This window comes from Ochlerotatus camptorhynchus, unplaced genomic scaffold (genome assembly GCF_037179485.1).
Source record: "Ochlerotatus camptorhynchus isolate MF236.1 unplaced genomic scaffold, CSIRO-AGI_Acam_v1.1 ptg000856l, whole genome shotgun sequence".
Taxonomy (NCBI): Eukaryota; Metazoa; Arthropoda; class Insecta; order Diptera; family Culicidae; genus Ochlerotatus; species Ochlerotatus camptorhynchus.
Window position 1 is genome coordinate 2641 of NW_027041315.1, and position 26267 is coordinate 28907.

At 37.6% G+C, this 26267-nt stretch overlaps 1 protein-coding gene across 1 annotated transcript; it reads left to right on the forward strand.

Annotated features, from left to right (window-relative positions):
• LOC135715333 (putative fatty acyl-CoA reductase CG8306) lies at nucleotides 1–25808 on the forward strand. Its single transcript, XM_065238656.1, has 7 exons — nucleotides 1–172; nucleotides 8698–8807; nucleotides 10398–10590; nucleotides 13263–13382; nucleotides 13731–13850; nucleotides 13914–14171; nucleotides 25562–25808. Exons 1-7 carry the CDS (start codon nucleotides 30–32, stop codon nucleotides 25698–25700), a joined length of 1083 nt encoding a protein of 360 aa, XP_065094728.1. The 5' UTR covers nucleotides 1–29; the 3' UTR covers nucleotides 25701–25808.
• Nucleotides 25809–26267: the final 459 nt, after the last annotated feature.

The window sequence follows — 26267 nt, forward strand, 5'->3', positions numbered from 1 at the left end:
AATCTCTAGTTTTCCTACAATTTCAGTGCATGGTGCATGTATCTAGTGCTTATGTAAACTCCTACCTCAAGGAAGCAGATGAAAAGTTGTATCCAGTGCACGAGGATGCAGAAAAAATCATTGATTTGGTGAACTCTTTGAGCGACGATGCTCTTGATCAACTGACTGAAAAGTAAGTAATAGTATATGGTATTGGTACAATTCTCATATGACTACCTTTATTCGGGATAATTCTTATTGAACATATCGAAAATCAATTTTAATATAAAGAGATTTATGTATGCAAACCACTTATAGAGGTAAGCTCCAATCAGTAACATTTGAGCACTTCGAGGTCAAATAGCAAAAACATTAAATTTCAGACTTGACCTTCTCCAATTTGCATGTAACTTTGCACAATTTCTTGTTATGGGTGGTCAGTCACATTTTCGCTAAAAGTTGGCCATTTTAAATTAGCTAAAAGTTGCCATTTTAAATTTTTAAATTTAAATTTTTCAAAAACATTCAAAATGGCGTTTTTGATATTTTTCCTCAAATCATAACGCGAAAACGTCACTTCCAATCGAAATGACATCTGAGACAAAGAAATCAAAAAGTTCAAAAATTTTAGTAGAGGTTGTTGTTCTACATATGCGTAAAAGTTGTTGTTTTATGTTGAATAATTTCATAGAGGTTAGCATTTTACCGAAGACAACAAATCAAGAAGACTGGCAACTTTGCCAGAATCCAAGCAACAGATACAGTGGCGCTGCGCTTGAGTGAAGGTGGAAGCAACGCATAGAATAATGAGCAAATACACAAAACCTTCTTCTGAGGATGTAATCTTTGCTATCAAATTCGTTCGAAGCATTTAACTTTGAGCGGCAGATGACGCGATTGTACCTGTCTCATAGCGTTCGTATGAGAAAATGGAAGAGTTGCAAGACTTCTTGATTTGTTGTCTTCGATTTTACCTAGCATTTTACATGAGCTTTTTAATAAAAAATAAAAAAATGGTACAAATCATATTCATCGATGTACATAAACATTTCGACCACAAAATGCACGAATATTGTAATTTAATCGGTTTTCTGAGGTGTGGCCAAAATAGGAACCTTTGGCCAATACTGGTGCACTTCCCCTATATTTTTTTCAACATCATTTCGTTAAGAAGTGACATTTTTAAGTTATGATTTGTTAAACAATATCGAATACGTAACAGTAAGATTCAAAATTTCCAAATTTTAGCGAGAATATAAATGACGCCCATAATAAACAATTGTGCAAATTTTCAAGAAAATCGGAGAAGGTTGTGTCTGATCGATTCGTCATTTGGCGTGGAACTGCTCATTTTCTGATAATACCCTGCCCTTAATGACAGAGTTACACTTACAACTTTGTTTGGTAGGTTTTTCAGTGATACTGATTCTTTTACAAGAATGTTATTCTACCAGTACATGTACACAATCTTCTCGTAGCGCCACACTCTAACCAAAGATGAATACTAAGATGAAACTGTCGGAAGAAAAACTTTCTATTTTAGTGTCCTCTTTCACGGTCCCTTTCATGCAATGAATACCCCCCGTATTTAAGGTAATTTTGTGGTTTTGGTGCCCCTCGGAAGAGATGAAATTTTGCGCTCATTTTGATCAAAACAAACACACCAAAATCAGAGGTGTCCCATTTTTTAATTACTCGATTAAAAACTAATCGATTTTTTTGTTCGCTGTGCTACCATTTTTCCACCAATGAGAGTGCAGCACATGTTTGAAACGATCGGTGATGATCCTCTAAAGAAGTTAATGCTTATATCGGCATGATATAACCGATTACAAATATTTTACTTTTCGGTTCGTTAATCGATTAATCGATAATTCGAATGAAAATCGGCCATCACTAGATGAATGTGAAACGTCATTTCAAATATTAGGACCATACATAAATAATGATACAACTTGAAAGGGACCGGGGCTAATCAAAAATTACGTCCCCACGGTTACTGAAATAAACACGAGTGTTCACCGGTTGCTCTAACTGCTATCGAAAAACGAAAAAAATCTACATAGTTGATAATGCTTAACGTCAAATATCAGACTTAAAGTGGTCATTTGTACACGGAGATGAAAAAATACCCAAAATTAAGTACTTTTCCCTCAATTCCGGGGTTCAGCCCAATAACAAATCGCATTTAGTAGTTTCCATTTAACACCAGCAAAAAAAAATACCTACTCTTAAGTATATTCTACCCAAAATTAAGTTTAATTCACGTAAATTGGAGAATATGCAATTTACTCAAAAGCAACTTATTGGGGTGAACTATATCGTTGGATCGAATCTCTCGTTCCTTTTTTGACAACAATAAAGAGTGCAAGTGAGAGGCTTGTTAAAGAACTCAAATTTTGGGTAGTATTTTTTCTCCGTGTATATGATAGATGATTTTTTTATAGTTCCGTTAGAGTACGGTAGTGTGAAATGATGATCAACCTAATTCGTAACTTCCTCAAAATTCACCTTTGCTCGGTTTCTACTCTCTATATACAATTTTCACACTGTCGTACTCTGCCGTATCAACTGTATACTCTCATATTCTCATCTATCGTATAAAAATGACAGCTTTAAGTCTGATATTTGACGTTGAGCATAACCAACTATGTAAATTGTTAACTTCACGAATGAATACAAACATGATTAGTTAAAAAATCTACTCAACAACATTGGCTACGGGATAGTCATGCATTGATTTGATTTATTTGAAATCCATCGCAGCAGTCTGAAGGAGACTGTGAGTTGTCTTCGACAGACCTAGGGCTCTACCCCGTTTATCATAATTGTTCCCGAAGGGAAACCAAATTTTTAAAGCAGCAACTTTTTTTTTGATGCAACGCTTAAACTGTAATTTATTTATCATCAATAAATAATCATAATAATAATTAAGTAAATTACTCACAACAAAGTGGTTTCCTTTACCACTAGACTCCGTTTTCTGATTTCCCTCAATTTGGCGAACTTGAGTACCGCTACCCTCACCGTAATCTGTTTGGTGGGTTTTCTGGGAGAAACACAATCAGGTAAGTAAATGAATTAATCTCACTTCTTCTCACTACTTACAGCTTTGAACCACGATTTGAACCGACCGATTCTTGTTGCACTATCTGTTAGCTAATTGCGAAATTGAACTCAATAAACCACTTTTACTGTTGAATTTAATTGCTACAAATTGCACCGTAAACAACCGACTTTTGTTGCAATGGCGAACTTATCCTTTTCTATCTGTTTTGTTTTGTTTTCCTTATGTACTATCTCCACTATCATCTGTATTGTTTTGTACTTTCTACTACTAACACTCCAGCGCGCGAGCTGTCATGCTGCAGCTATGCTCGTTAACTAGGGGTGTCCAAGCGGCGTCTCAACACCCCGGCCCGTAACATCCGGCATTCTAGGATTTTCCTTACCTCCATCGCCGCTAGGTTCACCACGCTCTCCATCCGAGCCCTTCATCACCGTCTCTTGCTTTGGCCACTGCTCTTGCGACCGATACAGGAACGCTGGCCCGTTAAACCATTCTCCTTCACTTTGCAACGGCGGACCTTGTCCCCACTTCGTCAGCACGTCTGCGATGTTCAGCTTGGTCGAAATCCATCTCCAATCTTCTACCTTCGTCAGCTCTTGAATCTCACCGACCCGGAATGCAACGAATTGCTTATATCGGTGTTGATCGGAATTGAGCCAACTGCACACAGTGCGAGAGTCCGTCCAGAAAACGGTGCGACTGATCTGATAAGAGTGCGTGCCCAGGATCGTTTGACTCATCCGAGCACCCATCAACTCCAGGCGTGGAATCGATTGACGTTTTATCGGCGCCACCTTCGCCCGGGACATCATCAGACTGCAGTGAACTTCTCCTTCGATGACCGCTCTCAAGTATGCTACGCAGCCGTATCCATGTTCGCTGGCGTCGGTGAAGATGTGTACTTCCATCGAGTCGACTTCGGCAGCCTTGGCACTACCGATATAGCAACGTGGAATCCAGATAGGTTCAACCTCTGGCAGAAGATTTGTCCAACGCTTCCACAACTCCCAGGAAATGGCATCGATTTCTTGGTCCCAATCGCAGTTCGAACGCCACAGATGTTGAATAATGATTTTGCCGTGTATGGTGAATCCCATCACATAGCTAGCAACAAGCCTTTTCGTTGGTCGTTTTCCTTCGTACAGGTACGGCTTCAACTCCTCACGATGCATCGTCGAGAATGCGAACTCATCCATGTCTGGATACCAGATGACTCCCAGAACTCTTTCCTTAGATGTCTCCTTGTCGCGCCCGAAGTGTACTGGAACGGGCGGCTTTGGCTCTCCCAGAGCCTGGAGAATTTCTGGGGCATTGGAAACCCAGTTCCGGATTTCGAAGCCTGCTTTCTGGTGGACCAAGCACACCTCCTGCGCCAACTTCACAGCCTTTTCCACCGAGTCGACGCTGTCGAAGTAATCATCGACGTAGTGGCGATGTATGATGGCAGCAGCTGCTTCGGGATACTGAGCGGCGAATTCTTCAGCGTTGCGGTTCTTGACAAACTGAGCCGAGCAAGGAGAGCTTGTCGATCCGAATGTCACCACGTCTATGACGTAGATGTTTGGCGAATCGTCCGGAGATTTCCTTAAAACGAATCGCTGATTTTGCTTGTCTTCGGCGCGAATCTTCATTTGGTGAAACATCTCCTTCAAATCTCCACCGAACGCAATTCGCCATTCGCGAAAACCGAAGAGAACCTTGATCAGCGGAACCAGCATGTCGGGCCCTTTCAGCAACTGTGAATTCAGAGAAATCCCTTGCACCGTCGCTGCCGCATCCCACACAAGACGTATCTTACCTGGTTTTTTGGGGTTTTGCACTACGCTGAGTGGGAGATACCATACCTCGTTGGGAGAAGTTCCAGCTAATTCATCCTTGGTAGCCAGGTGTGCATAGGCTTTCTCCTGATATTCGTCGATCTGCTTGCAGACGTTTTTGTGTAACTCCGGATTCCTCTCTAGACGCCTCTCCAGCTGGTTCATTCTTCTGACGGCCATATGGAAACTTTCCGGAAACCGTGGATCATCTGTTTTCCACAGTAGGCCGGTTTCGAAGCGTTCGCCGATCCGTTTGGTCGTCCGCTCGAGAATTTCCCGTGCTCGTTTATCCTCCGTAGACTCCTGCTGTACAGCCACCACCGATTCCTCCAGAGCGTAATGGCTTTTAGGCAGTTCGTGTAGGTCCTCGTTGGTGGTTCCTTGGTGGTATCCGAAGTAATTTCCCGCTGCAACCGTGGTGGAGTGCCTTGGACCGTATACCGTCCATCCAAGTTTGCACCGAACCGCGATCGGATCTGCCGGTGCACCAACCTTCGCCTCTATCGGAGCAAACGAGTGAATATTGTTCAGTCCGATGAGTAGTTCCGGTTGCCCGTCGTACGACTCGATTGACAATCCTCGCATGTGGTGATATTGTGCGGCAAGCTCTTTGAAATCCAGCCTCTGGCGTGGCAGCATCAGTTTTCCAACCGTACGGACACTATGCAGCAGCAGCTTGTTGCCCGCATCGGCACTAACACCCGACGCCCACAGATTCATCCGCCGGGACTCCTTCTCTTCGCGCGTGATATCGGCCGTCCACTTGATCGTCAATCGCTCCTGTACTCCGACGACGCCCAGCCGATCAGCTAGTTTCTTCTCTACCAACGTGACGGAGGCACCCTCGTCTAGAAACGCTAGCACCGTGATCGATTTTCCACCACAGTGGAGCTGTACCGGAACCATACGGAACATGACCGTGCAGTTGGAACGAATATGTGCGCTCATTCCAACAGCGTTTCTCACTGGATGCATCAGCGGATTGTGGAACTCCCTGCAATCGCTGACGTTACAGCGGATTTTAAACTTGCAATGCCCTCCATGATCATTGAGGCACACGTTGCATAGTTTGTCGCGAGTTACTACCTTCATCCGGTCCGCATACCGAAGCTTCCTGAAATCCGCGCAGTGCCGAAGACGGTGTTCCGTGCTGTTACATTGATTGCATGGCTTCAATCTTTTCCGGTCGTTCGAACTGGGACCTGGACCATTGGCTTCGTTGTGGCAGTACAGCGCACCTTTCTCCTTCGGCGTCTTCTTCCAGGACGATGGCCCACTTTTTGACTGGTATGATGGCTTGAAATCGATATCGACATTGGCCTCGCAAGCATCCGACACGATGTCCATCAGGAAATCCGTTAGCGTTCGTAGCGTTGGTTCCTTCTTGCCTCTCCAGTAGTGAACCCATTCACGCTTTTCCCGATCGGGTAGTTTGGCAACCAGAGATTTTATCAGAAGCGGGTTGACGAGATGATGTCGAAGTCCCGCGGCCTCCAGATGTCCGCAGAGTTGCTCCACAGTGTTTCCAAATGGGACAAAGCTCCACAGGTTATCCGCTTTTGGAGGTTCCAGCTGGTTAACTTTGTCTAGAAGACTTTGAAGCAGTTGCTCCGGACGGCCGTAATGTCTGCGAAGTTTCTCGATGACCTTCGGAATAGATTCTGGAAGAAGCAGCTGACCAGATACCAGCTCGAGGGCGTCACCTTCAAGGGCTTCCTGCAATCGCATCAGGTTCTCGTGGTTCATGTAACCACATGCATCGTTGGATGCTTTGTAGGCCGCGTGAAACAATGGCCATTGCGCTGGATTGCCCGAGAATTTGGGAAGTTTGTACGTTAATCCCTTTCTCGCGGCCAGCTGGGCTTTTGTCGGTCCGATCCTCTTAACCTTTTTCGGCTTCACGATTTCCTCTTCCAGCGATGCTTCGGATAGGCTTGTATCATCGGATTTGTCGTCGTCTTGATCGTCCTCATCGTCAGTTTCTTCGTCGTCTTGCTCATCGGTGTATTCGTCGTCATCGAGTAGCTTCTTCACGTTCTCCTTACTCAGCTTCAACTGGTTTTTGTTGTATTTACCGCTAGGTTCCGCTCGCATCTCGTTTCGGACTACTTTATTTACTACGGGCTTTTTGACGGCCGAAAGCCCTGCTAACTCCTGATCAAGATCCGCCATTTGTTCCTCGAACGATTTCTGGTTCGCCTTCATCCGCTTGATCTGCTCCATCTTCTTCTTGAGCATCTCCGCTTGCCAAGCCTTTTGCTCCTTTTCTTCTTCCGCGCGCATCTGCAGCTCCAACTCCATCTTCTTACTTTCGAACGCACGCTGCATCTCCCTTTCCTTTTTTCGCAGCTGCAGCTCCACCGCCAGCTCTTCGTATTGCTTCTTCTGACGTTCTTCTAGCGCCCGCACTTTTGCCTCCACGCTAGACGCCCCTAAGCGAGAGTTGACGCTGGATTTGTCAGACTCGTCAGTTTGCTTCTTGCTCCGAGCCTGCTTCTTGGCGTCCTTCTGCTTTTGGTACTCCTGGGCCTTCTCCTGACAGGCTTTACTTTGGCAGTACCACTTCTTCATCGATTTGCCCTCCGAGATGCCCACGCAACGGGAATGGAACCATTCGGAACACCCGTCGCAGCCGATCATCTCTTCCGCGCACGTTGATGGACCGCAAATCCCACACGGAGTTTCCGTGAGATTAAGGACGGTTTTGTCCTTCACGGATTCGGAATCGGATGTCATTTTGTGGCAGGTCCGACTTCTCACTTGGACACTTTGAGTGTCACTTTGTTTTTAAGAATGTTCCCGAAGGGAAACCAAATTTTTAAAGCAGCAACTTTTTTTTTGATGCAACGCTTAAACTGTAATTTATTTATCATCAATAAATAATCATAATAATAATTAAGTAAATTACTCACAACAAAGTGGTTTCCTTTACCACTAGACTCCGTTTTCTGATTTCCCTCAATTTGGCGAACTTGAGTACCGCTACCCTCACCGTAATCTGTTTGGTGGGTTTTCTGGGAGAAACACAATCAGGTAAGTAAATGAATTAATCTCACTTCTTCTCACTACTTACAGCTTTGAACCACGATTTGAACCGACCGATTCTTGTTGCACTATCTGTTAGCTAATTGCGAAATTGAACTCAATAAACCACTTTTACTGTTGAATTTAATTGCTACAAATTGCACCGTAAACAACCGACTTTTGTTGCAATGGCGAACTTATCCTTTTCTATCTGTTTTGTTTTGTTTTCCTTATGTACTATCTCCACTATCATCTGTATTGTTTTGTACTTTCTACTACTAACACTCCAGCGCGCGAGCTGTCATGCTGCAGCTATGCTCGTTAACTAGGGGTGTCCAAGCGGCGTCTCAACAATAATATTGTTTGGCATAACGCCGTTTTTCAGAAAAGCTCATGTTCAAAAGAAAGAAAAATATCTATTATATCATTATTTTCCCTTCTTTTTATTAAGGGCTGTTCTACCTTATTCCGTTGAAGTTCAGCCCAGATGGTAAGACCTCTATTTATCGGTATAAGTTTTTTTTTTACATTTATGCCAAATGGCCAACATAACCTTAATTTCAAATCCTTTACGTTCATGTTTTGAACAATAAAAACGATTTTCAAAACGGACTGACAAATTCGGTTCATTACTGTAGTACAAAATATAATAATATCATCTAATGATTATATTATTCCAAATCAATTTTTTTTTTCAGGAAATGAGTATTTGGAACCTTGGTTCAAAATTAATATCAATTGCAACATGCTATCATTAATTGACAGAACGGTCATTTAATCCAGTACTTTTTTCTCTATTCTTAACAGATTGTTAATGGATCATCCGAACACGTACACATTCACAAAACATTTGGCCGAACATGAAGTAAACAAGTGTGCTGCATTATTTCCGTGTGGCATTGTACGGCCAAGTATGAGTAAGTGTTTGAAATTGAATATAACAATGATTATGATGGTCCCACCTTTTTACGATTTAGCTTTAAAAGAATGAACATCTCAATCAGACTGGCAAACAAAATCAAACTGGTTCCAACCTTTTACACCTACAGATATAAATTTCATTTATAGTTTACAGTTTCTTCACAGCGATATGTGTAGAAAATCTATAATTCACTGGCATGATTCACAGTGATAAACAATCAAATGGACTATGATTAAGTTATAAATTTGTTTCTCACTGTTAGCAATTATTTCATATGACTGCAAAAAGCTTCAATTCGAGAGTTAGAAGGTCCAAGGACACACGATAAGTTCCGTCCAATATATTAGCAAGGCTCATATACAAACAGTAGTACAATAATTGATTAAGCTTCAATTTACTTTGATGCTTTTTGGAAAATTTCATAAGCTGTTTTTTCCGACGCATTATTTCATATGGCAAAAAGCTCGCACTATTCGATTCCTTTTGGTATTTTACACAATATGACGCGAGCTTTTTGCAATCTAAAATAACGCGTCGAAAAAAACTGATTTTGAATTTTTAAAAAATACATCAAAGTAAATTGAAACACGGAACAAATTGTAACACGTAGGTTACAATTGTTTTCTTCCTATGTCAAGGATCATCTTAATTTTTCATGTACCGTTATCCTAGATAGGGGAACTAGGGGCAAGAAGGTCACCCTAACGATAACGCGTTTTAATATGCGATTCCGTGAATATTTATAGGAGTTCGTGAACCGAATTGTAAGTTTATAAACTTGTCTCCATGTGTCATCATTGAAATTAAAATTAAACCCCATCAAAAAATGTTAATTATTTTTTTCAAAAAGACCATATGTCTAAAATGAAGTGAAACTGATAAATGTTCATTTCTAAACAACAAATTACTATTCTTAGGTATGACAGCAACTGCTTTTATTGTTTATTCCACTATAATATTGATATTTTTTTTATCAAAAACATATAAACCATGCGCGTCAAAGAATTCAAATGGAAACTATTTTTGATACTATTTTATACAGTTTGTTTTCCCAAATTTCACGAAGACAATGTATTTTGGAAACATAAATGCCCAATTGTGCTAATTTCTGAACAGTTTTGTACAATTTAATACATAAATGTAGGGGTGATACTCTTGCCCCGTATAAAGTTTATTTTTAGGAATATAATTTTTGATTAATTAAAGAAAATATTTAATAATTTATTGTTACTAATGTTTCAATCAACCATCAATAGTGACGTCTCAATGCAGAAATTGTGAAAAAAATAAATTGGAAATTTCGAAAACCTTATTTTATGATGCCTTATTCTTATAAAAAACTAGCTTTTCAATGCATCAACACTAAATGATTTTTTGCATTTTTTTACGACTTCGATTCGGACAGAACTTTTTAGAATGCTTCATAGGAATACCGTGCATAGGTTCATCGTGAGATAGGATTGAAATGATTTCATTTTCAAAATATATTGAGGATGGCACTCATCCCCCGGGTGACCTTTTTGCCCCTAGTTCCCCTATAAGAGTAAACATAAGTGAATGCTTGTTAACCTTATTTTATTTTCAGTTACTGGTGCGTGGAAAGATCCTGTACCTGGATGGACGATTTCCAAAAATGGACCTCAAGGATTTCTTATGGGAGCTGCCAAAGGAGTAATCCGTCGACTTCCTGTCGGAATTGAACTTATATATGACTATATTCCTGTGGATATGGTCGTTAACCAAATACTCGTTACAGCATTTCATATACAGCAGAACAGGTAATTTATTTTATACGAAATTTCTGATAAATGAATGATAGACTTATTATATAGATACATTGATAAAATTTCACGACATCCCTGGGCATAGAATATGATTGTACTGCCACATAATTATACTAATGGCACAGGCAAGAAAGCTCTAAATTATCAACTGTGGGAGTGTTAAGTCCCAGTAGGGATGTAATAAAGCCAAATAAAAAAAAAGATTTTGTATTTATTTACTTAGGGGAAATGGATGTAATATCGGCCTAAATGCCCCTAATTTGGGCCCATACCTAAATTCAGCAATCGACTAAATTTTCATTGGTGAACAAAAATATCCATACATGCCTCCGGCTATATATCTTCCTCCCAAATCTTGGTAATAGCGTAGTGCTATGCTCTAGATAGTGCCTTCACTCCCGTATTTTAGTAACTCACTTTGTAGTTGGTCAATGCCAGCAGCTTTATTGTTTTTCATCCGACCGATCTCCTCCTTGACTTCTGGATGAAATTTTGATAATTTTGACTTAGGAAGCATTACTGCTCCTAAAATGAATTTTTTTTACAGAAATCATTAATTTATATGATTACTGATATACTTAAAACTAAATCCATGTTTGATGCTATTCAAACTAGAGTAAAATTTGCGAACAATATTGCCATGACTTTGAAATTCAGTAATGGATTTTAAAGCATTAAATATTTTGAATTGGAATGCTCGATCTCTTAAAGATAATGAAGACGAGCTATTTAACTTTTTGAGAGTTCATAGCGTGCATATGTCATTATAACTGAAACGTTCCTTAAACCTGACCATAAGGTTAAAAGGGACGCTAATTTATTCCATTTATCGAAATGATCGTCTTGATGGAGCCGATGGTCGCGTTGCCATCATTGTTCATAGACGTATCAAACACAAAATTCTTTCTTCATTTGAAACAAAAGTTTTTGAAACTTTGAGAGTTTCTGTCGAAACAAAATTTGGACAACTTACATTTATAGCTGCCTATTTGCCATTCAAATGAAAAAAGAAACTTACCCGTCATAGGTCTAAATTCTCCATTATTGTAATTTTAATGCAATACACAGCTCATGGAATAATGCTCAAAGCAATTCCAATTATACTGTTTGATGATGGTTATGCAGATTATTGCACTATTGAATATCCAAACAGCCCAACATGCTTTTCTTCAGCAAGAAATCCCACAACTATTGATTTGGTCTTAACTGATTAATATCAACTTTGTAGCTACCCATGCTGACTTAGGCTCTGATCACCTTCCAGTAACTTTTGATATATCCCAAGAAATAATTTCTATTCCAAACATCTCTACTTTCAATTACCATAGCGCTGATTGGGAGTAATATCGAACATTTATGAAATATAACTTTGATCCAAATATTCGTTTGCAACCAAAGATGAAATAATAATGCTCTTGCTCTTGGGGGCTACCCCGGTGTAGTGGTTAACATCCATACCTCTCACGCCAAAGTCACGAGCTCAAATCTCACCCCCGGACAAGTCCCGAATGACCCAAGAGTGTTAAAGTGACTATAATAAAAAAAAATGCTCTTGAATCTCTGACTACTTCTATAGTTGAAGCAAGAGCTGCCTATATAAATAATATATATATATATATATACAGCCATTCCATAGCAAAACGATATAGTGGTTCTCAGAATTTCGTAACAATTGGTAGTTTTGTTCCTTATTGAAAAATATTAGAGCCATATTTTTTTTTTATTTTCTCTGTAGGGTGCCCATTTCCATGTTAGGGTGGTCCAAATAATTGATTTTTTCAATTTGTTCCAAAAATGATTTTTTTTTAAATCATAAGTTTTGAACCACTCTGCCGATTTGAATGATAAAAATATCAAATGAAAAGGTATGAAAAATACTTTTCAGATTTTTTTTTTTTTTTTTTTTTTGCAGTTTTGTATAGAAGAACTTTTATTGAATGTCTTTTTTATGGTTTTCATGGTTTGTAGACAATGGGCGTAACACGTTTTTATATTTTACTTTGAAAATTTAAGCTACACAACATATTAAAAAATCAGCGATGTATTTTTCTTCGTTTTTGAATTACGATTTTTTTGAAATTTCTAGTCTACTTAGTCTAGTGTAGAAAAGCCTAAATTTCTAAAGAAAAATATAAAAACGTTTTAAGCCCATTGGTAACAAATGAAGCATAAAAACACATACAATCAAAGTTCTTCTATATAAAACTCCAAATTAAAAAAAATATATATATTTTTTTCTGAAAAGTATTTTTTATAACCTTTCATTTGATATTTCGATCATTCAAATCGGCCGAGTGGTTAAAAAGTTATGATGTTTAAAAAAATGTCATTTTTGGAATATATAATTATGTAGTTTTTTTTCAATTACCATTCACGGGATGCCTAAAATCTCTCAAAATATATCCAAGTAGTTTGTGAACAGCTCTTAAAAGGTGATACGATACAGCGTCCACACATCACCGGCTGGATGGCTGACTTGCAGTAAATCTCGGACACAATCCAGACTGTATCACTTTAAGGGACTTAGCTTGTTTTAGAGATGAACTAGCCTTAGGCTAAAAATCTCTTTAATAAAGTTTAAAAAAAAAATTTGCTTGTTTTTTTTTCCTTAATTCGAATAGCTAAGACTTATGGTTATTTATTATTTATTATTTCATTTATTTCAGCTTCAAAGAGCTTTCAATCTATCATTGCACTTCAAGCACATGCAATCCCTTCAGGTGGGATAGTGTGAAAGAGCAAGTGAATGAGTATTTACACAAGTACCCGTTGAAGTCTGCTGTTTGGTAAGTATAAATCATTCATTGTGTTATATATTGGAACCTGCTCATCAGTCTTATAGCGAATTCGTTTATTATCGGGGTGTGCGAAAACGAACTTTTTGTCAGTGCGAACCTCAACCTGAGCTGGGTTTTAAAAACAAACGATCAAACTGACATTTGTCAGAAAACAAGCAGATCAAATCTTGATACCCGATCCAGGTTGGAACTGAATAATAAACGAATTCGCTATTAGTATCCTCTAGGTTGTTGAGCTTCATTTGTTACTAAAAATAAATCCTTATAACTTTGTATTGATCCATGTTTCATTGCACTTCATTTATCATTTGTCCCTAACTAATTCTTTCGTTACAGGTATCCGCACTTGAAATTTCTGCCTAGCTTGTGGATGTACAAGATATCAGCAATTTTTGTTCATTTTATGCCCGCATATTTCCTTGATTTCCTTACGAAGCTTTTCGGTGGACGACCAATGTACGGGATGAGTAGCGAACATATGAATTTTCCAGTTTTATCAAATTGTTTATATTTTTTTAGATTGGTACGAATGCACACTAATGTTTGGGAATCGTTGAACAGACTTGAAAAGTTTATATTCAGTGAGTGGAAATTCAACAACCCTCGAACGCTCGAAGTAAGCCAACGATTGCAGCCGTTGGATCGCGAGTTGTTCAACATCGATATTTCGGAACTAAAATGGCCAGAATATTTTGTCGGATTGGCTCAAGGAGTCAGACGCTACCTGAATAATGAACAACCGAAAACACTTGAAGCAGCTAGGAAAAAGGATACTGTGTAAGTAATCCATAAGTGATTTTTAAGTTTCTTGTTAGCATATATGTATTAAATTTCCTAAATGGCTTTCTCTGAAACATCGCTTTAGATTGTAAAAAGCTCTCGTCAACGTTTTCCTTTTATTATTTCACACAAAACGACAAGAGCTTTTTCCAATCTTAAGCAATGTATAAGAGAAAACCATGTTTGAAATTTTTAATAACTCACTAATAGTACGTTCAGACTACAATGTTATAACATGTTATAACGGTTATCAAATAATTGCAACACAGAAACCACCATAAAGATAGCGCTATAACATGTAATCATTCTGTAGTCTGAACAAGGCATAAGTCACTTTCACATTGAGCCAACATTTCACACATCAGTATTGAAGGAATAATTTCATCATAAAATGGAGTTGGTAGAACTCTCCCGGAATCCAATGAAACTTTGTGTGTTTAATACTTTCTACTACTTAATATAGCTCGGTAAAATCTCCAACAGCCGATTATCTCGGCATTTACTTTTGCTGATATCTCTGCAAAATATCTGTTTGTTAGCTCCCTCCCCTTGGCTAGTTTTTGCACCTTGCTGTTGGTGGGCGGGCTTAATTTCATGCTTTATAGTGGAGTGTTAGAGACGGTAGGTTTATGGTCGGCGTTGCTGGCTCATGCCGCGATAGAATGGCGACATGGGCAGGCGATGGGGATTACTAAGCTTCCCCTCTCTGATAAACCGCTGCATGAGAGAACCAAAGATCTAGTCTAGCAGTGATAGTATCACACTTGTTACTCCTTTTATTGAGAGCCGCGTCGTAGTACGCTTACGTATAGGCACTGACGTTGGGTGTGATACTGGCGGGTTTTGCCGCAAATCACTCTTGTTTTATTTATTTTTTACGCAGATAGATTCATTTGGGTTTGCAAGGGAATTATACTATTGAAATATTTCAGAAAGTGCCCAACAGTGCTCCTTCTATTTGCGTGACAAGCTTTCATTGTTGTTTTCATTGAAGTATTACTCAGAAAACAATGTTAAACATCATTTTTGTACATGGTATTGTAACTAATCTTATATGTGCTTCATCATTTCGCATCGTGCTCTCTTGCCGTGCGGATCTATTTGCTTTTTGCTTAAGGAAGTGTTACTACTACCTAAAGCTACAACAAATTTAAACAGCACTTTTCAGTGCTCAACCTGTAAAAATTTTCTACCTTGTTCAACTCCTCTTATTCCTCTTCGATCCTTGTTTGGACCCTACCCGAGGTAATCCTTCTTGGATATCGATTTGGAAAATTCCTCTTCGATCCTTCAGATTCTTATAGTAATCTGCTTGGAAGTCGATTTGGATAAAAAATTTACTGCCGCCATGGCGCCTAAACGCAAAAGAAAGGGGCAAACTCTTGACCCCCCTTCTGAAGAAATTAATTTGAGTAATCAATTTGATTTGCTCACGGATGATGAGAATGATCCATCATCCAAGAAAAATTCTAGTAAACTTTCCCGGCTTAATGCCAAGAAGGAAAAGATTCCCCCTATTGTGATAACCACTACCGATTTCCATGCTCTTCGCATGGAACTTTTGAATTTCGTGAAAGTTAAGTTTTCACTACAAATTGGACGTCGGGGTGAATGCCGTGTATTGGCTGAAACCTTGGACGGATTTAAATGTCTTCTCAAGTATCTTACTGAGAAGAAGCACAATTTTTTTACTTACGACACCAAAACTGAACGTGTGTTCAAGGTTCTCATGAAAGGACTGCCCAGTGGTGAATCCCTGGATCAGATCAAAGATGAACTGGCAAAATTACTTGGAGTTGTGCCACTCCAAGTAATCAAAATGAAAATGAAATCCCGTCCTGGCGATTCGCGCAACGGGATTTCTAATGATTTTTATTTAGTTCACTTCAAGTCTAGTGAACTAAACAACCTTAAGGCCTTAGAAAAAGCTAGCCTTATGCTCCATGTCCGAGTGAAGTGGGAACACTTCAGGAAGACTGGAGGAAATTTCCAAAACCTCACTCAGTGCCGTAAGTGCCAGGGATGGGGTCACGGAACTAAAAATTGCTACATGCCAGCTAAATGCATGAATTGTGGTGATTCCTCTCACGCAAAGGACGACTGTCCTGTGAAGGAAGATCCTAAGAAATTTAAATGTTCAAATTGTGGTGAAAACCACAAATCCAATTTTTGGGAATGTAAGACTCGCAAAGCGATCCTACAATATCGTTCGAACCGACAGGTAGGAAACGCTCCACGTTTCCGACCAGGTACAAATTCCTCTGCTGTTAACAACGGTCAGCGAGGAACAAATTCTACATTCGTACCCGTAGGTACAAATATCACTCCTGCTTCAAATGTTTCATCTGTACCTACTCCCCTCGCTGCTAACAATGTTCAGCGAGTTAATGGAGCTACCTATGCTGCTATTGCAGCGGGTAGATATCAAAATACTAACCAACGTACTAACGGAAATTTTGACAATTTTGACTTAGGAAGCATTACTGCCCCTAAAATGGAATTTTTACAGAATTCATTAATTGACATGATTTCTGATATGCTTAAATCTAACTCCATGTTTGATGCTATTCAAACTGGAGTAAAATTTGCAAATAATATTGTCATGACTTTAAAATTCAGTAATGGATTTTAAAGCATTAAACATTTTAAATTGGAATGCTCGATCTCTTAAAGATAATGAAGACGAGCTATTTAATTTTTTGAGAGTTCATAACGTGCATATTGCCGTTATAACTGAAACGTTCCTTAAACCTGACCATAAGGTTAAGAAGGACGCAAATTACTTGATTTATAGAAATGATCGTCTTGATGGACCCTGTGGTGGCGTTGCCATCATTATTCATAGACAAGCATAAAATTCTTTCTTCATTTGAAACCAAAGTTTTTGAAACTTTGGGAGTTTCTGTTGAAACAAAATTTGGACAACTTACGTTTATAGCTGCCTATTTGCCATTCCAATGCGTAGGCCAGCAAAAGAATTTTCTCAAGGGTGACCTCCAGAAACTTACCCGTCATAGGTCTAAATTCTTCATTATTGGTGATTTTAATGCAAAACACCGCTCATGGAATAATGCTCAAAGCAATTCCAATGGTAATATTCTGTTTGATGATTGTTCTGCAGGTTATTACACTATTCAATATCCAAACAGCCCAACATGCTTTTCTTCTGCAAGAAATCCCTCAACTATTGATTTGGTCTTAACTGATTCATGTCATCTTTGTAGCCAATTGGTTACCCATGCTGACTTCGGTTCTGATCACCTTCCAGTAACTTTTGAAATATCCCAAGAAATAATTTCTAATCCCAACAGCTTTACTTTCAATTACCATAGGGCTGATTGGGAGCAATATCAAACATTTATGGAATATAACTTCGATCCAAACATTCCTTTGCAAACCAAAGATGAAATTAATTATGCTCTTGAATCTCTGACTACTTCTATAGTTGAAGCAAGAGCTGCCTCAGTACCAAAATGCGAGGTTAAATTCGATTCAATTATAATAGACGATGATCTTCAGCTCTTGATCCGTCTTAAAAATGTCCGTAGGAGACAATTTCAAAGAACACGCGATCCTGCCATGAAAGTTATCTGGCGGGATTTGCAAAAACAAATTAAAAAGCGATTCTCTGCCCTGAGGAACAAAACTTTTGAAAATAATGTTTCTAAATTAGACCCGAGTTCCAAACCCTTTTGGAAACTCACAAAAATTTTGAAAAAACCTCAAAAGCCAATTCCAGCGCTTAAAGAAGGTGGTAAAATTTTGATCACAAATTTGGAAAAAGCTCAGAAACTTGCTAAGCAATTCGAGAGTTCCCATAATTTCAGTTTGGGTCTTACTAGTCCTATTAAGAATCAGGTTGCTCGGGATTTTCTGAATATTTTCTCTCGGGAAAATATTTTTGATGATTCCTGGGGGACTGATTTGGACGAAGTAAGGTCTATAACTAAAAAGTTTCAAAATATGAAAGCTCCAGGTGATGATGGAATTTTCTATATCCTCATCAAAAAACTCCCAGAGAGTACCTTGTCTTTCCTGGTAAAATTATTTAACAGATGTTTCCATTTGGCATACTTTCCTGATAAATGGAAAAATGCAAAAGTTGTTCCAATTTTGAAGCCGGATAAAAATCCAGCTGAAGCTTCTAGCTACCGTCCAATAAGTTTGCTTTCTTCAATAAGTAAACTTTTTGAAAAAATAATTTTGAATAGAATGATGCTTCACATCAATACGAACTCAATTTTTGCAGATGAGCAGTTTGGATTTCGCCATGGGCATTCAACTACTCATCAACTCTTAAGAGTTACCAATTTAATTCGTTCAAACAAATCGGAAGGCCACTCAACTGGAGTTGCTCTTCTAGACATAGAAAAAGCATTCGACAGTGTTTGGCATGAAGGTTTGATTGCTAAATTGAAAAAGTTTAATTTTCCACTTTACATTATGAAATTAGTTCAAAATTATTTAACTGACAGAACTCTGCAGGTAAATTATCAAAATTCCAAATCTAATCAACTACCTGTTAGAGCAGGAGTTCCTCAGGGTAGCATTCTTGGGCCTATATTGTATAACATTTTCACTTCGGACCTCCCTGATTTGCCTCAGGGTTGCCACAAATCTTTGTTCGCTGATGACACAGGCATTTCCGCTAAAGGAAGAAGTCTTCGTGTTATTTGCAGCAGACTGCAGAAAAGTTTAGATATTTTCTCTTCTTATTTACAAAAATGGAAGATTTCTCCCAACGCTTCCAAAACTCAACTTATAATATTTCCACATAAGCCCAGGGCTTCCTTTTTGAAACCTAGTAGTAGTCACATAGTCACTATGAACGGAGTTCCAATTTCCTGGTCAAACCAAGTGAAATATCTTGGATTAATACTTGACCATAAATTAACTTTTAAAGATCACATTGAGGGAATTCAAGCCAAATGTAACAAATATACAAAATGTTTGTATCCTCTTATTAACAGGAAATCCAAACTTTGCCTGACGAATAAACTTCTAATATTTAAACAAGTTTTTAGACCGGCCATGCTTTACGCTGTGCCAATATGGTCTAGTTGCTGCACTACCAGGAAAAAAGCACTTCAAAGGATTCAGAACAAAATTCTGAAGATGATTTTGAAGTTGCCTCCCTGGTACAGTACTACTGAGGTACATAGAATTTCGAATGTTGAGACTTTAGCACAAATGTCCAACAAAATAATTAATAATTTCCGGCAAAAATCGTTACAATCCTCAATTGCAACGATTAATTCCCTTTATACTTAGATAAGATTTAGTTTTAAGCTATCAATTGTTATACTGACATGCAGGTTTAAAAAACCTGTTTAAAATACTGAATTGCCAAGACAGGAACAATGTAAAAACACTTAGATATATATCATAACAATTAAGGCTGGTAAGTTACTGTAGTAACTGGAGCACCTAGGTTAAAAATGAAATGTAATTTATTTTGAATTTGGAACAAATAAAGAGTTAAAAAAAAAAAAAAAAAAAAAAAATATGTGCTTCATTTTGATTTGGGATAAGTGTTTGAACTATGGCTCGGGATTTCCACTGTGGTGTGCTTCTATTGTGACATACCCATATGTATTTTTGTGGTGCCACATAGTGGAAACGTGAGAGCGTAGTTGGAACATTTACCCTATACAATATACAATTTAAAATTAGCTTGGAAACTAACTTCAAAGTGAAGCATTTTAGTCACTTGAAGGTGTCATCTGGGACGAACAAAGATATAAGATAAGATATGTAAAAGCCAGAAGTACTTGAAACACGTTAAATTGTAGTTTAAAAGCATGGGTTATGTAGGTAGATTAGAGATTTCAGTTATTTATTAAATAAACTTCAATTATAGAATTCAGAAAGTTAATTAACATAAGAGATAGGACGCGGGGGGTCCGCTTAGGGAGGCGACTAGCCTATGAAGTAGTATAATAAATCTTCCTATTTAGTGCATTTGTTAATTACAGACAATGTCAATAGCGAAAGTCATATCTTCAACCAGGCGCTTACGAACAAGTGAAATTTTAGGAAAGATGTGTTAAATATGTTGATAGGTTTGAAATAAGAATTAGGATTGTTGTGCTTTAGTTTTCGGTAAGGTATGATGTGTCAACAAAGCCCTTTTGAGCAAATTTTCAAACATCAAATTGATTGAGTGATTTATTGAAAGACATTGCGTTGCGAAAATTGACAAGTCATACATCTAATATAGTAGTAGTGGCAGTGTCGCATAATCTTATCACAATTGCTGCAAATAGTGCTTGAGGGGCCGGCAGGGCTGAATACGGATCAAGGCTAGCATAACTACTGGCACTGAAGTGATCCCGGAACTAACACTTATCCATTGCACTTTTAGTTATTTATTAGTTTTATTTTTCTACTAAGTCATCTATGCTTCTTTCTATTGTTTGGATCAAGTACAACTAATACTAATCTACCTTTATGTATGTTTTACTCCCTTTTAACCCATTATCTTTATGAATGGCAAATCATATGACGTGAGACACGTACAAGCTGGAACTCAAAGAATTACTTCGAACAGGATGTCAAACAAATTCAGGACCAATCCAAATGAGACCAGAAATCAACAAAGCATCGGGGAGTTATATATTCTGGGAGAGGTATTTGATAAATAATCAAAAAGTGGTAAGTTAAAATCAGAGCCAAGGATCATGAGAGGTAATTGTCAATAATTCATTAATTAGTAGAAATCTCGATAACTTTTTCAAGGGAGCGTATCGGCTTTGTAGGCGGTGCGTTTGGTCGTCGATTTGGCGTAACTGGTGGCTCGCCCGCGCGTGCTGGCACTATCATCAGATAGGGGAAATTTTCCTCTACCTGCTGGTGGTGTTGATAAGCGTGTGCGAGATGCCGGTTGCGCCGGATCGACGATCGGATGCATTGTTTGCAGGAGCTGGTGCTTCCCTTTGAAAAAGTAATCGAGAAATAACCATATTATCCTGTAATTGATATTACTATTTTTATATATCAATGAAATTAGTCATGACAGAGTAACAGATGGGGAAGGACAATAGACACAAGTTGACACAATAAACAAGACAAGTGGGGGTTAATACACAAGACAAAATGACAAAATAAGTGACGACAGAAGACAAGACTGGGATGAAAATCAACCTTTTAAAAAAACAAGAATGCAATTATATTATCAAAACTATTTGGATCAGCACAAAAACAACAGTGACCAAACGGGCACCATAGCCTAGGAACGTCTGTGTGTTGATTTAAAATAGAGGCTCATAGAAGCAAAATTTATCAATAAAAGGGGTCCAGTGTAGAGTTTTAGCAAGTTGCTGCCACTGGATCACTACAAAAAAAAAAAAAAAAATATCTGTTTGTTAGCTGATATCTCAGCAAAATCATATTTGTTTGCTGAGTCTCGGCAATTGTTTTACTGAATCTCAGCAAAATAAATTGCAGAAATACTAGGCTGTTGGAATCTCGGCGAAAAAAATTAAGTGTGTAAACTGGTGGTGTTGAGCAGGCATGGAAAATCATTTGCTTTCATTTCATACATTCTTTTACATTCATTTGCCTCTAACTTTTTTCATCAACAGTATTCCGCAAAATGATGTATAGAATTTTAGTAGGTTTTGTTATTAACTACAACTTTTGTTCATAACTCAAATCTGTATCTCTTATGCATCACGAACTAGAGCGGGCAGAACTTGTTACTATTTTTGAGTGATTGTAAAATACATTCACTGGAAAACAGTAGTGGCTTCTGTTCGCTCTGGTTCGTCATGCATAAGAGATACGAATTTAACTTGCAAACAAAAGTTGTTGCTAATAACAAAACCTACATAAGCTCTATATATCATTTCGCGGAATGCTGTTCAAGAAAAAAGTTAGAGGCAAATGAATGTAAATGAATGCACGAAATGAATGCAAATGATTTTCCATGCCTGGTGTTGAGTACTTGGCACTGATGAAGTCTGCAAGTAGTAGACGAAATACGCGTATCTGTTAAAAGATAAGCAATTATAACGGAATTAAAAGGAAATAAACCAACACACTCAAAGCTCTTCAGAGGTTCGGCAAATTTAGAAGACTTAAACTAGCTAAGCAACATGCCTACTTATTTTCATACACACTTAGTTTTTTTCTACCGAGCTCGGCTGTGCAAATCTCGGCAAAAAATATTTTACTGAGATTCAGCTAAGCATTATCCCGAGGGGCACGCAATACAAAGAACCGGTGCGTTGAAGTTAAAATGCAATCAAAAGTACTTAATGTAATTAATGCGTTTTGAAGTAGTACTGACGATAATTAAAATTATCTATCCGTAACTAATGTACAGTACTTTTATACTGAAAAAGTAATTAATGTACTTTGATTACGAAATTTCGACTGTAATTAATGGAGTTAAAAAGTAGTTAATGTTCTACATTGTGTAATTAATGTAAGTAAAGCAGTAGTTAATGGAATTAATTTAATTACAGCCGTTGCCTGCTGCCGTTGGAGTTAAAGTTTATTGCGTGCCCCTAGCATTATCCAAGACTCAGCAATCAAATGTCTCTTTTGCTGAAATCTCAGTGAAACTTATTTTTGCCGAGATTTGCACCGCCAAGCTCGGTAGAAAAAACTAAGTGTGTAGAAAAGTATACACTGGAGTCGCTTTTTACACGGGGGATACGTGCCGCGTAAAAAAAAAAAACTACCGAGATTTTGATTTTTCATATGCTTAAATTTTTTTTTTATAAATCGGATTTTGATGCCATTCGTAATTATAGCAAGCTATGGTCCATATAGACATATTTAAAAAATTTATGTTTTTACACCAAAAATTGTGATTTTTTTTAAAGTATGCCATTCGATTACCTATAGCTTGAAACGGATAATGTGATTGGAATCAAGTCGATAGGTAATATCGTTGTCGAGAAATCGTTAAAAACGTACCGCGTAAATTGCGACTCAGCGGCACTACCGTGTAAAAAAAACGTGTAAAAAACGTACCGCGTAAAAAAAGACTTCAGTGTATTTCTTTCTTTTGAATTTATTTTTTCAGTGTAGACATAAATAAGTAATTGTTTATTAAGACAGTTGAGCCTTGCCAAATAAACAAATTGAAATGTCACTCTTGAAAAAAAAAAATTAATATAATTTCTTGCGTTGATCGATTCTCTTCATCGATTTTCTCTTCGCATAACGACACCGACAAACTGACATAACACTTAATTCTGAATTATGCCCGAAAATCGTAAACGGCCGATTTAAATGTGCAGTGATCCGAACTGTCAAAACCATAGGATTTTTTATCTAGATAAAAATAATTTGTCCGGAATAGATCAGACACGAACCAATTCATAACTTTTGCATGCGGGTTCATGGAATAGCTCAAAATTTCCCGCGAACACGGAGCCAGATGTCAGTAGTGTGCTTTGATCAGAAATTTTATTGTTTTGCTATGGTTATTCATGTCGGTTTGTCGGTGACCACACTTCAATAAAACAATTGAACTTGAACTGCAATTCACTCATTGACCAAATTTATGTAAGTCTCATATTTTTTTTCAGCAAGTATATTTCTTTAATAATAAAAAAAATCGATACAAGATCAGTCAAATTACAGTCTAGATTTTTTTGTATGCACAGTTGCTTATGTAGAAAAAGACTACATATCCACAAAGTTGCATAGGAATGCTGCTACCTCTGGCCGAGTTGACGTGAAATTGGTCGTACAGGAAGTGGCGAAGCTTTCTGTGTTGCAAATTTAGCACGAAAAATATTGACTTTATTCATTCCTAATTTTATCCATTTCCTTATTCTGTCCAAGGGGTGCAAGATGTGCTCTCGAGTAATTTTCTTATATGGACATTATAGGGTTTATGTCCCTAATGGCGGCATAAGATTGCCTAATATTAGGCCTATACAAAAATTACGAATATGCATGTTTCCATTTCATCCATTTTTCATTAGCAACAAATAATAATATGACTTTTAGTTAACATTTAACTATTTATTTAGTCAAAAAAAAATAGTTTCCTATGCACAAATAAAAAAAAACGAGCAGAAAAATTTAAAAAATGTTTACTGAAAGTTGATGTTCTACGATTTTTGTAAATTTGAACCATTATGTGCGTGAGATTTTAATTTTTTTTTTCTACACCATATTATTTAAATGGAAGCTGGGTACCGTGACAAGCCCTATTACCGTGGAGTAAGAACGCTTGAAGTTTAAATAAGTTAGCAAAAAATGAATTCGCAGTGATTTATCTTTCAATATTTTTACATCATAAAAAAATGGTAATGGTTAAACATATCATGTCATAATATCGTTTCATATATGTCAATCAACCATTAAATCAGGCATAACATTTGATAACGGCACAAAAGCATTTGTAAACAAACTTTCTAAGGCCCTTTACACGCGAACCAAAGTACGCACACGCAAACCAATACCACTTTCGGAAAGGTGATAGTTGCCCCTAGCCGATGATGTTGCTGGTTTGCGTGAGCGTACTTTGGTTCGCGTGTAAAGGGCCTTAGAAAGTTTGTTTACAAATGCTTTTGTGCCGTTATCAAATGTTATGCCTGAAATAGTCATTACTTATTAAAGCTTCTCAGTGTGTTCATGATTTTCGTCAATTTTTAATTGTTTTTTATTTAAAACTATTAAAAAAAAAACAATTAGCATACTATTGATTTAAAGCAAAAACTTTTTTTTAATGCATTCGAGAATTTTAGGTTTTTCAAAAATACATTTTTGCATCTCAAAACAACGAGAAACTGGGCTTTGAAAGGTGAAAGACGCGCGGTGCATCATGAATAGAACCTCTGTTTCTAACGTTGCCCAGAGTCTTGTTCAATTGTGGTTTTATTAAACCATTTTACTGCTGCACTCAAACCACGGTATTAGGAACTAAAAAGTACGACAGAGCCCCAAATCCGGGGCCGCATTGCGCATCTCGAAACGAAAAACTTTTTCATACAAGCGTTCGTACAAAAAGTCTTTCGTTTCGAGATGTGCAATGTGCCCCACGTTTTATTCTACCAATATTCTGTTTTGAACATGTGTGTAATCAGTTGTAAAATTTGTTATGTATTAGGAAAGGTGACTCGATATGCTAACGTTTGCGATAATTATTTGGAAAAAAAAATCAATATAGGTACATCGCAAAATATTCAAGTTTATTGTAAAACCCACGGTATTAGGTGCTTCGCGGAATTAGGACAGGTTACGGTACCCGGGTATCCCTCACGCACATAACGGTTAATGTGTCCAATTTCAGCGAAGTTAGCATTTTTGATAAGCATTCAAACGAAACTGAACTTAAAAAAATCTTGATTTTTTTTACAAATGTGTTGAAACCAGTTTCTAAATAGTAATAAAATTAAATAATCGATCTTTATTCTTCACAGGCTCTACATCGTTCATATCGCATTCCAAGTTCTGCTCCTCGCCTTGTTCTGGGCTTTGGCATCGAAGCTTAGCGGACTCTCATTGTTTAGTTGTGTGTTGGTTGTTCCTGTAATGTACTTCTTACTCAGTCTTCTTTAATTTCCTGTGGTAGGTAATGAGAAACAAAAATCTTTTCTACGAGGTTTAGGTCGTTTTTAAGAACTAACTTTGAAGCATTTTTGGTGGATTGAAATATAGTGTGGTAAAGGAGAAGAAAAAACCATATTTTTGATGACTGCCTTTTCCCTGCGCTTTTAAATAAATTATTCGTAAACTAATTATGGTAGGTGAGCCAGTTTTATGAGAGAATTGTAGCTAATAATCAGATATATCTTCTCAAAGTGGGACTTAAGTTCGGCTAAAAATCTGACATTTTGTTTCGCGATACTTTAACAGAAATGTGTCAAATTCTGTACGAAGTATTTCAATTGAATACTACAATTCATGATTTTATAGTGCGACCAAAAACTGGCACATCAAATCATAGTGTGCGCTAATTTGCATTAGCATTCAGTGAGATGGTTTTGACAGTTTCAGTTTGTTTGTTTTTATCACACTTCCGTTTTTCTAAATAGAGTAATGTAAGCTTGTAAAATAACCTCCTACAAGAATAAAACCGTTTAGAAAAAAGCCAGAATTAGCTGGATCTTCAGGTGAGATTGTGTT